General features: G+C 49.2%; 1 protein-coding gene across 8 annotated transcripts in view; it reads left to right on the top strand.

The window, feature by feature from the left end:
* The window catches only part of LOC144730124 (plasma membrane calcium-transporting ATPase 2-like), a 41,794-nt gene extending 33,347 nt beyond the window's left edge, over positions 1-8,447 (top strand). For all 8 annotated transcript variants that reach the window (XM_078610696.1, XM_078610699.1, XM_078610700.1 and 5 more), the window contains 4 exons: positions 764-975; positions 3,542-3,649; positions 4,324-4,551; positions 5,975-8,447. In XM_078610696.1, coding sequence (XP_078466822.1) covers positions 764-975; positions 3,542-3,649; positions 4,324-4,551; positions 5,975-6,295 — 869 coding nt within the window. In that variant the 3' untranslated portion in view covers positions 6,296-8,447. The remainder of the gene's footprint in view (positions 1-763; positions 976-3,541; positions 3,650-4,323; positions 4,552-5,974) is intronic.
* Positions 8,448-12,354: the final 3,907 nt, after the last annotated feature.

The raw sequence follows: 12,354 nt of genomic DNA, 5'->3' as shown, positions 1-12,354 counted from the left end.
TTTTGTCCGCGTCTGTCCGGTGCCAATGCCGCACCGCTCCAGTTTTATCAGCAGCAGCTCCGTGCGGTTCATAGAGTGCACGATGACCACGTGGGTATTTGTAATTCTCATGAGCAGGGGCTGTGACCTCAGAATCGCAATATTTACTTCTACTTGAGGAATCCGATGAGCTATAATGCTCTTTTTCAAAGATATCCTGAAGGGTTGGTCAGAACATTACAACAACGAACAATACAAAACATGATAGAGGTGCAAAGTATAGGAAAGTTGAGAAAATAACTTAAAAGAAATATACAAATAAAACTAAGCTTTTTTTTATCGAACCAGGTAAAGCCCACTGAACGTTTAGCTTATTTTTCAGAAGCGACCTGCCCACAAATAATAGCCCTACGAAGTGGCTCATCATAATGTGTAAATTTAATGCAGCCAAATGTTTAATGCAGCGTGGTTTTTTTTTACTTGGTGTGGCATGGTGGGTTGACACGCGCTGCCCCCTATTGTGTGGACCAGAGTCACTTTTTAAAGGGCTCTCGGACTCAGCTCTGTGGATATCACAGAGCTGCAAGAGATGACAATGGATTGCTCGGCTCCTAGCACGACACCAAATATGACTCTCGGAGTAAAAAGACAAAAAAGTATTTGTTTAACATGTGTCTGTCGATCTGGTGTCTGTCCCTCCCACCTGTCCAATCGGTTGTCTGTCTGTTGAACCCAGTTGTCGTTTTAACTGTCCGTCCGTTTTGTCCCACCTGTCCCTCTGCAGGGGAGCTCCTGTTCGACATCGACAGCGGTCGCAGCGCGCTCCTGCACTCGGCGCCCACGCAGCACTACACCATCTTGTTCAACGCGTTCGTCATGATGCAGATCTTCAACGAGATCAACGCGCGCAAGGTGCACGGCGAGAGGAACGTGTTTGCGGGGATCCACCGCAACCCCGCCTTCATCGTCATCGTCGTCGGCACCGCCGCCACGCAGGTGCCCCATCGCTGTCGCTCACCTCGTCACTGGCCCGTCCATCGCTGTAGTCCGCGGCTGCCCAGTTTGATCTGACCCCCCCCCCCCCACCCCAATAGGTCATCATCCTAAATCGTGGTTTTATATCGCGTTTCCAATGCAGTGCTCTTCCTCAAGGCACCAAAAACAGAGGTGGGCCCCAGAGCCGGTACCACCGAAAGAACCATTATACCCGCGTGGGGAACCCTAGACTCACGTGGGGAATCAATGACTTGTACAGAGTACGGGAACTGAGTCAATATTGGCAAGGGGCTGGGTTTAAATTAGATTCTGTGGCCTCTGATTAAATTGGGTTTATTAGGTGTATTGAGATTGTTGATGGTCTCAGCCCAGTCAAAGGTGACTCGCAAATAAATCTATTAACTTACATCGAGATCCATAGACTTACATGGGCACTATGCATACAAAATAATAATTAAAGCACAGGCCCAATATCCCAGAACATCAAGTTGTCAGCAACAAACGGCACTGCCATGGCTGTAATAGATTCGAGTTCACGTGTTTCCTGAATTGGTTGTTTTAAGTGCCTGGGGGGGGGGAAATACGATGCGATTGAGCAAAGGGCTGAAAATGTAGATAGATATTACCGTGTCCGTGCATTGATTTACATCTCAAAGAAAATCAAATGTAGGGTTTTTATACGGAAACGCACGTTCTTTTCCCGTTTTGATCGTGCCTGAAAATTGTTGAAGCTATCATTCTAGCACTGTTTGACGACTGTGATGCTGCTTGCGGATCAGCTACTAATGAAACCCCACACAGACTAAACCCACTTTATCATTCTGCGCTTCACTGGATGTACTATACAGCAACGGTCCCCAACCTTTTTGGCACCAGGGACTGGTTTTGTGGAAGGCATTTTTTTCACGGACCGGGGGGGGGGGTCATAATTGGGTCTTCCCCCCTTTTCATTTTGGCTTGGGATTAGCAGCTTGTGGGCTTACCAAAACTGTGACTGAGACAAGTTCGCAGTGCGGGAAAGAGGTGCGGACGGAAGTGGTAAATAAAATAATGGGGGCGGGCCACACGCGGACTCACCGCTCACTTCCTGCTGTGCGGCCCGGTTCCTAACAGGCCACGGATTGGTACCGGTCCGCGGCACGGGGGTTGGGGACCCCTGCTATACAGGACCCACCATTGTGACCTCGACTTAAACTTCAATCTCACATCACTTCATGCAAGACAAAATCTACATTCGGCCCTGTTCATCCATCAAATCCTTATTGACAAATCCGCGCTATACTTGGCGAATTCGTTAACTCCATTGTCCAACCTGAGACGTCCATCTAATTACCTCCTTGACTGCCCCAAGAACAAGAATTGGAATGGGTGACAAAGCCTTTGCCGTTGCAGCACCAGCGTTTTGGAACAACCTCAAGTTTCCATCAAAAAATATCCTGAAACAGAAGATTGGTGCTGGATACAACCACATTTGCCAATGTGATTTGTAACTTTGATTCTTACCCGTGAATCGATAGTTCAGTTGTAATGTGCGCTGTCTTGCTGTGGTCAGCGACTTGTTGTTGTTGTTGTTTTGATGCCTTGCCAAAGCTTGCATTTATTGTTGAAAAAATTTGCAGGAATTGATAGACTTTGGCAATTTTTTGTTATACCACTTTAACTATTTTTATTTGTTTATTTTTAGTGACTTGCTCACCTTTCCTATACTTTGCACTCCTATCGATTTTTGTTTTGTTGTTGTAGCTTCCTGACCTGCCCCTACTTGGACTTCTGTGAAAAAAGCTTCATAGCTCATAAGATTTCTCTGGTATAGATAAAGATTCTGATTCTGTCTAATTTGGGTGTTGTGCTGGTCACCCACCCCATCGTGTGCAGTGCCGGCCTTCATAGGTGCTACTCGTTAACAGCACTTGACCCTACATCCTGTGTGGGCTACATGAGGAATATGTCTGTCTATGCGTGATGAGCGGTTAGCGCACTGTGCTACAAATCCAGTGACCCGAGCTTTGATTCCAGGTCGCGGCCAACGTCGGTGATGCATATCTGAATGGGTTACAGGCCTCCCCTCGTTCGAATTTGTCTTACATGAATACCTGTTGCAGCTGCGGTCTGTAAACAAAATCAATATCTGTACTGAAGGAAATCCAATGAGCTGTAAATCTCCTTTACAGATTTCCAGTAGGGACATGGGGTCTGAACGTTACAACATCAAACGATACAAAAAAACACGATAGTAGTGTAACGTATAGAAAAGGTGATCAAAAAAATATATACACTTAAAACTAAACTCTTTATTTTACAAGGTAAAGCCCGCTGAGCTATTGGCTTCTTTTTCAGAAGCTACCTGGCCACAAATGATCACTCGATTAAGTGGCTTAACATCACCACTGGGTAGACAAAGGCGGCCAGGTGTGGTGCTGGCCACCCACTTCCCTCATGTGCTGTGCCGACCTTAAATACGTGCCTCACTCGCAGCGCTTGCCCCAACAGTCTCATTTTACAGGCTACACAGAGAGGGATCTCTTGTCTTTGTTGTTGTTGTTGTGCCGGTGTGCGCACGTGGCAGGTGATTATCGTGCATTTCGGAGGTCAGCCGTTCAGCTGCACTCCGCTCACCATCGAGCAGTGGCTGTGGTGCGTCTTCCTGGGGCTCGGCGAGCTGCTGTGGGGGCAGGTGAGGTGCGCACGAGTGCCGCCCCCAGGGCTGTCGTGGGCGCAGGTGAAGCACGTGCGAGTGCCACCCCCAGGGCTGTCGTGGGCGCAGGTGAAGCACGTGCAAGTGCCCGCCCCCAGGGCTGTCGTGGGGGCAGGTGAAGCACGCGCGAGTGCCGCCCCAGGCCGCGTTCGATAGCGAGCGTAACGCCCGCCGCAGGGACCCCATGTCCACAATTGTGCAAACAGAAGTACCAAAAACTCAACTCCGCTAGGTCAACATTTTTGTTTGTCGCGTTGATTTAAGCAGTGGTGGAGTGGTTGGCGCACTGCCCTGATGATGTTTGACGCGGAATTTGGGTTTTTGGCGATGGCTAACGTTAGTAGCGAGTGGCGATATGAACGGCTTCTGGGCCTCTCGCGGAGAGAACAGACCCTTAGGCTCGCACGAATGTATTTCATGTAGTTACTAACGCAGAGACCCATGGACTTGCCTCAAGACCCGAAACTTGCACAGACACCCATGGATTTGCACAGAAAACCATTAACTCCCATCGACTTTATGTTATCCTTCCCCACACCCTCGATGAGCACGTTTGGCTACGTACGGTGCGAAAGTTCTACGTACGTACATGCAGACTCACAGACGGAGACCCATGAGTGTATTCCTCGCCTGCGCGTGCTCGTCGCCAACAGCTGATCGCGAGCTTCAACATAAACCGCTTCTGCCGCAAGAAGCGCATCGCCGGTGGGGACGAGAAGCGCGGTGAGCTCGGGCCGCTCGATGACTCCGAGTTGGAGGAGTCCGACGCCGGGGACGGGAGCTCCGAGTCGTCGGAGGGGTACGACGGCCCTGGGCACGCGTCTGAGCTGCGCGCGGCACAGCTGCTCTGGATCCGCGGCTTCAACCGCATTCAGACGCAGGTGACGACGCCGACCCGCACGCCACCCCTCCCCAGCACCCCCCCCCCCCACCACGCTCTGTCTTTACCTGTGCCCCTCCCCTCCCGGCAACGCGGTGTCGTGACGGATACTGCAAGATCCGACCGTGTCCGTGCAGTGCTCGCCGAGCTGCATTGGCTTCTGGTTGGCGAACAAATACATTTTGAGGTCGCACTCATGCCACACAAAGTGCTCGCCACAAATGAACCACAATACCTTGCTGATCTCGTCAAAGAGCATTAACCATCATGTGATCTCCGGCCATCCTCGCAGCAGCGGCTTTTGACTAGTCCATTGAACAAAGACGATCAATGCATCACGCGCTTTCAGATGCGCTTCTGCAGCCATCTCGAACGCTCTTCCTTCCAATATTAGGAAGCCACTGGAGCTATGCACTTTTAAATCTAGACTGAAAACTCATTTCTTTAGAACTGCCTTTCATGTTTAGTTTGTCCTTCCCCGCACCTCCGATTTGTCTAAGAATGGATCTCCGAGGCAGCTCTGTGATATCCGCTTCCGCGGGGACGTTCTCTGAACACGGAAGGTTGCAACTGCTGCGCGAGAGATCCGCTTGGAGTACAATCGGAATAAAACCTAAAACCAAGTGGGAAAAGGATGACAGCAGTGAAAATAAGTCGGAGCACTAGCTCTGAGATGCTCAAGTGGCTCTGGGGGTTGGCGAGGTTCTTTGTAACAAGGCGGCGTGTCCTCTATACTGCAGGTGCATGCACCGTGTCCCGCGTGTGTAACCCGCGTTTTTTGTATGTATGTTGAATTTATTGCACACCATCCATAGCCAAACGTGCTAATTGGAAGTGCGGGGGGAAGGACAACAAACTAAGCACAAAAAATCAGTTTTAATGAAATTAGTTTTCCCAATCTAGAATACATCAGCCCGTTGAGAACTTAATTTTTTATTAAGAGGCAGTGGTAACGGTGAGTGTGCCGAATTATTACTTTGAACTCGTCGGCGAGATACAGCCAACAATGAGGAAGATTGGGGGGGGTCACTCTTGAAAGCTGCGATCCAAGGTCACCGGTGCAATGTCTCTTCTCCCGACGGCGCAGTGGTTGAAACAATGAAGCAAGTTTAATCAAGTCCTCCCACTCCCCCTGCCAATCTCTACCCCCCGCTGTGTAAATGTGTTCACCACGGCAAGTCGATCGGCAAGGTCCTCGTGCGGTCCGGTTCAAGTGTGGTGCGAGAGCGAGTAATTGCAGGGTCGCACTTTGACATTTTTGACCGAGTCACACCCGCCCCTGACATGCGCCGCAGTTTTAACCGTGATCATTCGCGCACCCTCCAACGCGGGTTGCTGTCTCGGCGCCCACGTGCCTACGATCGATCCGGTCGCTTTACGAAAGCGGCTCGCGCGTTTCTTCCCCACCCCCCCTCCCCCCACAGCTGCGGGTCGTGAGCGCGTTCCGCACCTACGGCCACGACCTCTCGCTGCCCTCGTCCAGCGACGAAGAGGACGACGACGACAATGACACGGAGATGGACGACGTAGGCAGCGACAACGACGCCAATAAAAAATACGCGAGGCTCGATGACGCGCGGTCCGCAAAGCGGCAGTGCGCGCCGTCATCGCCGTCATCGCAGTCGTCACTGCCGTCGTCACCACACGAGGATGCGGCGCGCGGTGCGACGGCGCGGGAGGTGCGCGTGATACCGGCGGGGGTCACCGTCACCGACAATGGCACCAGCTTCCAGACGGCGCTGTGAGAGGGATGGAGGGGTAGGGATGGCGGCTGTGGCATCGTCGGCCTGCGGGTGGAGATGCACGCACGCGCAGGCGGGCAGCACACACGCGCACACTTCACTTGCTTCTCACAAAAACAAAGATGACGTGTTTTATTTTCGGGCTGCGGCAGAAAATGTTGTATAGCGAGCAACCATTTAAGGCTAACATGGTGTGGCCGGCACCGTTCTCCAGCCGCCTTTTTTTCTCCGCAGTGCTCCCGTTTACACAGCACCAGGTACCTAATGGGGAGGGGATGTCCATGACAGGTTCAGATACCACGCGTCGCTGATGTTACCCATGAGCGAGGAAGTGAACTTGGGTCACTGGGTTTGTTGTAGCACAGTACCGCGGCTCCACTCCATGACACTTGAGACTTATACGTACACACACACACGCGCGCGCGGGCATGCGTGAGTACATAGTGTGCTGCCCAGCATGGGACTTTCATTCTTTTCAGGTTTCCAGGCGCACGTTCAATTTGTGGGTGAGCGCCACGCCACTCCAGGCGAAAACCGAATGGAAAACCTTCGCAGGAGCTCCGAGTTTTTCCCCCCCCCTTATTTCGTTCGTCACCGTCCCCTCCTCTGCCTCTCGGTGTGGCTCGGCGGGCAACTGACTTGTCAAAAAAAAAAACCCGGTACGGATCCCAACGGTGGGGTGGCAGTCAGGAGCGTGGCGCCAGCCCCCGATCTCGACCTCTGCTGACCCACAAGCGGACTGGCGACCTGTGCGACCGCGCCTGGTGGCCATCTCCAAGAGACACATCGGCGCAGGCCTCGGAAGCCCCCTGCGCAGGGAAAAAATGTGGAATTATACGGAATGTTTTTGCTGCTCCGTGTGTGTGTTTACCGCTTGCGTATCTCGTTGGGCATGTCGCGATTCATTATCTCACTCCTCGCAAGTGATTCTGTGGATTGTCTAAATCCGCGCTCAGGATTCGACTTAAGAATATATATATATTTTTTGCCGCCTTTGTATTGTTTTTCAATTTAGTTTGCATCTTCTCGTGTGTACACTTTCGTTCACTCCAATAGCTGAGATATAAAATTAGCGTATTGTTGGGAGTGTACCTTTCTTGTGTACATTATAAATAATTCCCGTACACGATATTCCATGTGTTTATCTAGACAATATATTTATTAATGAATCCGTCCGTCGCCATCCGAATTGTCTGATGCGATTCGATGAAATGTGATTTATCTTTGGTCCCGCTTTTGACAACGCTCTTGCATTGTTTCAAATGATTTCCATCTCGTAGACTCTCGTTCACTCCATGCAATTTGCAAGTCGTTTGCAAGATAATTTGCGCAAGATGTAAGTAACCGATCGCTCATGCGCACGCGAGAATTCGGCGCGATTTAATCACGACAATAAAGTTACCGTTTGAATCCATGCAATCCCCTGTTGCGATTTCACGTTGACACAATTCTGGGTCCCAGCAATTCGATTCAGGAATCTGATATTTCCCCGTTTTCACCACTTCGGTTGTATGATTTAAAAGTAATGTCTCTCGTGCTGCAAACTGTCGTCAGTCCTGATTTTGTAACATTGAAGCCGTACGGCCGTCACGTTCTGTTGAACGATCCAAGTGCCTTCATTGAGCGGTTTCAACAATCGCAGCCACTCCTTCTCCCATGCACACTGAAACGTACAGAGCACGGCTAGCTCTAAACGATCACCTGCAGGGAGGTGATTTAGTAGTGAACCTGTTTTTGTAGATTCCGTCATAGACTGAAAGAAAATGTAGTTTGTTGTGACCTTCGAGTCAAAGGAAACCCGCACCCAAATGTGCTGAACGTTTCGTATCATTCCAAAGCCGTTCCATAATTCACAGCTACCCACCGGAGTGGTGGAATTGCACAAGTGGGTTTTTTCACAAAAATTAACGTGCGTTTATCCTTGTGGCGTTCGCTGTTGAGTGATGGGACTTGATGCTATGGTGCCGAGTGGATAACACCCGAAGTAAGCCCGTCGCAATTGTTTTATGTTTTATTTTATGACGTTCAGTTTGTAATGGGGTCCCCCCCCCACGTTGGATGTGTTCCCATCGCGTTAACAGGAGCTGCAGATGCTTGCTGTTGTGTGCCTTGACTGCTTTTGGTTGTCTCGCAAAAATTAAACGGCTGAGATGTATGCGTCCGTGTCGGAGCTTGAGTGCGAGGAGCGGTCCTTTGGATCTGCAAGGTGGCCAGCAGATGGCGGGTACGGTGATGGATTCTGGGATCCATCCCTGTAGATCTTTTGAGCGTTTCTGCCTCGTGTGTATGGGTGGGTTTTTTACAGGTTCTCCGGTTTTCTACCACAAGATAACGTCTTGCCAGCGTGGCGACTTTGAACAAGCGTTAACTACCTCGCCTGGTATACAGGAAGTCGTGAGTTGGAACCCGATCTTGACGCATGCTGTATAAACTTGATTTTAAGCTTTCGTGACTGCATGAATTACTCTTTGGTTCTTTCGGTAATGTCACGTAGAAAGAAAATTAATTAAATCATAGAATACGACGTTTCTATTGCAACACAAGTAGTCGTCATCAGTTAGAAATACTTTTAAGATAGACGAAATACAAACACAGACACACAGACACGGAGACAAACATCTCTCCACGTGGTCACGTGGATTTTTCTCGGGGTCCTCTGGTTTATCGCACTGCATAATAGAAACACGCATTTCGAGTATTTGTCTGCTATAAATGTCCACATAAGCCACTTGGTTGAGCTATCATATGTGGCCCGGTCGCTTCTGAGAATGGCTATATATAGCGCATTGGTCCTTCTCTGGTAAAGTAAAAAAAAAGTTAACAGTTTGTAAATCGTTCAATGGCATTTGCCAAACATCCCAATGTAACGGGGCCCTCCTAAAACAAGGTTCTCGTGACCCGGTGAGGCTTCCCTGGATGAATAATGGCATGGGCCCTCTGACAAACTCACCTGGAATGCGCCAGTTCTCGGAAGTGAAGCGGGGCTTTTGGACCTGGTTAGTGCTTGTGAATAGGTGATCCCCCCCCCCCCCCCAGCCTGCGTGGCAGGTGATGGTGGCTGCGGTGCTTCGTGGTGGACGGCAGAGAGCAGTGCAGCACAACCCAAAGCTACGCTGTGCTTTCCGTGCTCCCACGTCTGCGCTCGCACGCCTTCACGGCAACGCGCACTGACCAGCGCGGTGAAGTATGGTCAAATAACTTTGACAAACCCGCACGGTTGCAGAGGCGGAGGAAGGCACTCATCCAGCAATGGGTCTACAATGGCCTCCGCGTGTAAAATATACTGTATTAAAACAAGCAGTTAATGCAAGCAGTCGATCCATACGAACGTCAGAGGGCACGTGTGACCAATTTAATGAACTGATGGAACATTTCCGCTGGTTCCCTCCTGTCCAATAACGGGGGCACAACTTTCCATGGAGGTGAAATGTTGAATTGAGTTGCATTCAACAGCCACAGGACTGACTGCGGCGATTTCCACAATGAGGGTGACCACAGTGGGGGATGATACTAAACTACTAAATCCACATTTACCAAACTTTAGCCATGATCAATCTCACTACCTCTACAAGCCGATCTCGTGATGTTTTAATAATAATGTGGTAGTCTTTCGATTTAAAGCTTTCGTGACTGCAGGGATTCATCTTCTTGGTTCTTTCGGTAAAGTCACGTAGAAGGGAAGTAATAAAATAATAATAAAAAACATAATAAAACAATTCTCACAACGTTTCGGCCACAACGCAAGCAGCCGTCCTCAGGTGAAAACCAGGTCTGTCGAAGCGACAGCGTCTGAATGAAACCGCACACGTGCTTGGAGAATATATATAAGCTGGGTTGGAAGGGGGGAAAAGAGCGCCTTGACAAAAGAATATGCATATCAAGAGGCATTTAGCATATTTATGGGAAATGCAGGTATGTGATTAGTACTACTCATGCCCGTGCATTATGCAGGATTAGCAGCATCAAAGGGAAGGGATAGGGGTAGCATTAATAAAGGGAAGGAGTGTTAATAGTATGTAGCTGCAGTAACTAAAACCACCACGTAAACAACTAAAGTATAAATTACATAGTATCATCAGTATACTAAATATACTCTACAATAAGCTGAGTTACTAACAGTAAGTAATACATTACAATTCTACGTCGTAAAAAATATATAATATGCTTCCATCTAATACATAGTGCAATATTACAATGTATAAGGTGGTTTATAGCAATACAGTATATAATTTAATGTTGGGTTGTCTATGGCAGTATATAGTACGGTGTAGACTCGTGTGATTTAAGAGAATAAAGTTTAGATCCAACCCAGATTATATATATATGCTCCAAGCACGTGTGCCGTTTCATTCAGACGCTGTCGCCTCGACAGACCTGGTTTTCACCTGAGGACGGCTGCTTGCGTTGTGGCCGAAACGTCGTGAGAATTGTTTTATTATGTTTTATTTTAATTATTTTATTACTTCCCTTCTACGTGACTTTACCGAAAGAACCAAGAAGAGAAAAATGTGGTAGTCGTTTTGGTAAATGGGAAAAGTGTATTTGTTTAATATTCCTGAATACACAAAATACATACGTGAATATGTTCATTGAATTCAGGATAATCAGGTGAATAACTGGCAGCAGCATTCGTAAAATACTGTATATATAATACTCTAACGCCATGTTTACCAAATATGGCAATGGGTGTTATGATTATCGGGGTGGAGTGATTAGTGCACTGCGCTATAAACCCAGTGACCTGGCTTCGGTTCGGGGTCACGACTAACATCAGTGGCGAGGGATATTTGCGGGAATCGGTCCAGGGCCTCCCTCCCCTTCACCAACTCACACTGACGATCGTGAAGTATGGTCAAACAACACCCGTGATCAAGTCGATTGAACAAGGGCTGGATGATTTTTTTTTAGTGTTCAGTGGTTTAATAATAACATTATTACTTTCCTGTTGTTTATGCCATTTATCCACTCAGGCCTCTGAGTCTCAAGGCCTTTAGAGGAGGGTCCTGCTACATTCCGTGCGGGATAATTGGCATCGATTCCCATGTTAATAACGGGTGTTTTGTATTCCGTGTGGGAGAGAAACCGGAGTAGCCCAGAGAAGGCCCAACAATCATGCCCCTCCGTTGGCAAGGCATTGTATGACTTGTGACGTATGGCTTGTGACGTACTAAAAAGATCCAGCGGCCTTTGTGCAATATGCAAAAAACAATTCGCAGCTCCTGAAGGATTTGCAGTTCGGTCCTCGCGTCTTGGGTCACGATCAAATGACGGCAACGGCGAGAGGGAGACAAAATGTAGACCAGTTTCGTCCTTTGCCAGGACTCATCAGCACGGTTGGCTTTGTCGGTCGCATTGGCCCAGGTTTATATTGATGGTGACCTACGACAAGATGACCACATTTGAATTATTCATGAACTGCAGATGTTTGTTGTTGCATAATGCACAAAGGTTGCCGAGTGACTTTTTTCACACGCGGCTCACACGTCGTTTTGAAACTCGTGGTTTTCCGGCCTGCACTAACTTTCTGTTATAATGATGATGATGGGGATTCTCTCGTCATTTACACATTTTGATGATTTCAATCATTGCGGTGGGCGGTGTTCTCGCATTAATTCCTCCACAACCCCGGGGTCACAAAAATCGGAGGAGGTCCCTACAGCGCATAACTCTCACGACGCACAAAGACAAAGATCCCCTGCATAGCCTGTAACGGACTGTTGGGGCAAGTGCCGTCGGCGAGCACCTATAAAGGCCGGCACGGCACACGAGCGGGTGGGTGGCCAACACCGTACCCGGCCGCCTTCGTCTCCCTCGTGGCGATGTTTAAACACCGCACCAGGTACTCATTTGTTGCCGAGTCGACTTAGTGGTGCCCCAGGACCGGTTCAGATAATCGTCACCGGTGTTGGCCGTGAGGGGGAATCGAACCCGTTTCGCCAGGTTCGTAGCGCGCTAGCCACTACACCACCGCTCCCCACGCAGCGCACCACCACGGGAGGCGGGATGGTTGTTGAGTGGCGGTGGCGGAGTGGGATGGGCTTGGGCATGGGCGGATCGGGTGC

The sequence above is a fragment of the Lampetra planeri genome, chromosome 34 (assembly GCF_965212315.1).
Source record: "Lampetra planeri chromosome 34, kcLamPlan1.2.h2, whole genome shotgun sequence".
Classification (NCBI taxonomy): Eukaryota; Metazoa; Chordata; class Hyperoartia; order Petromyzontiformes; family Petromyzontidae; genus Lampetra; species Lampetra planeri.
The sequence above is the reverse complement of the archived record's forward strand: the minus strand, read 5'-3'. Positions and strand labels throughout refer to the sequence as shown.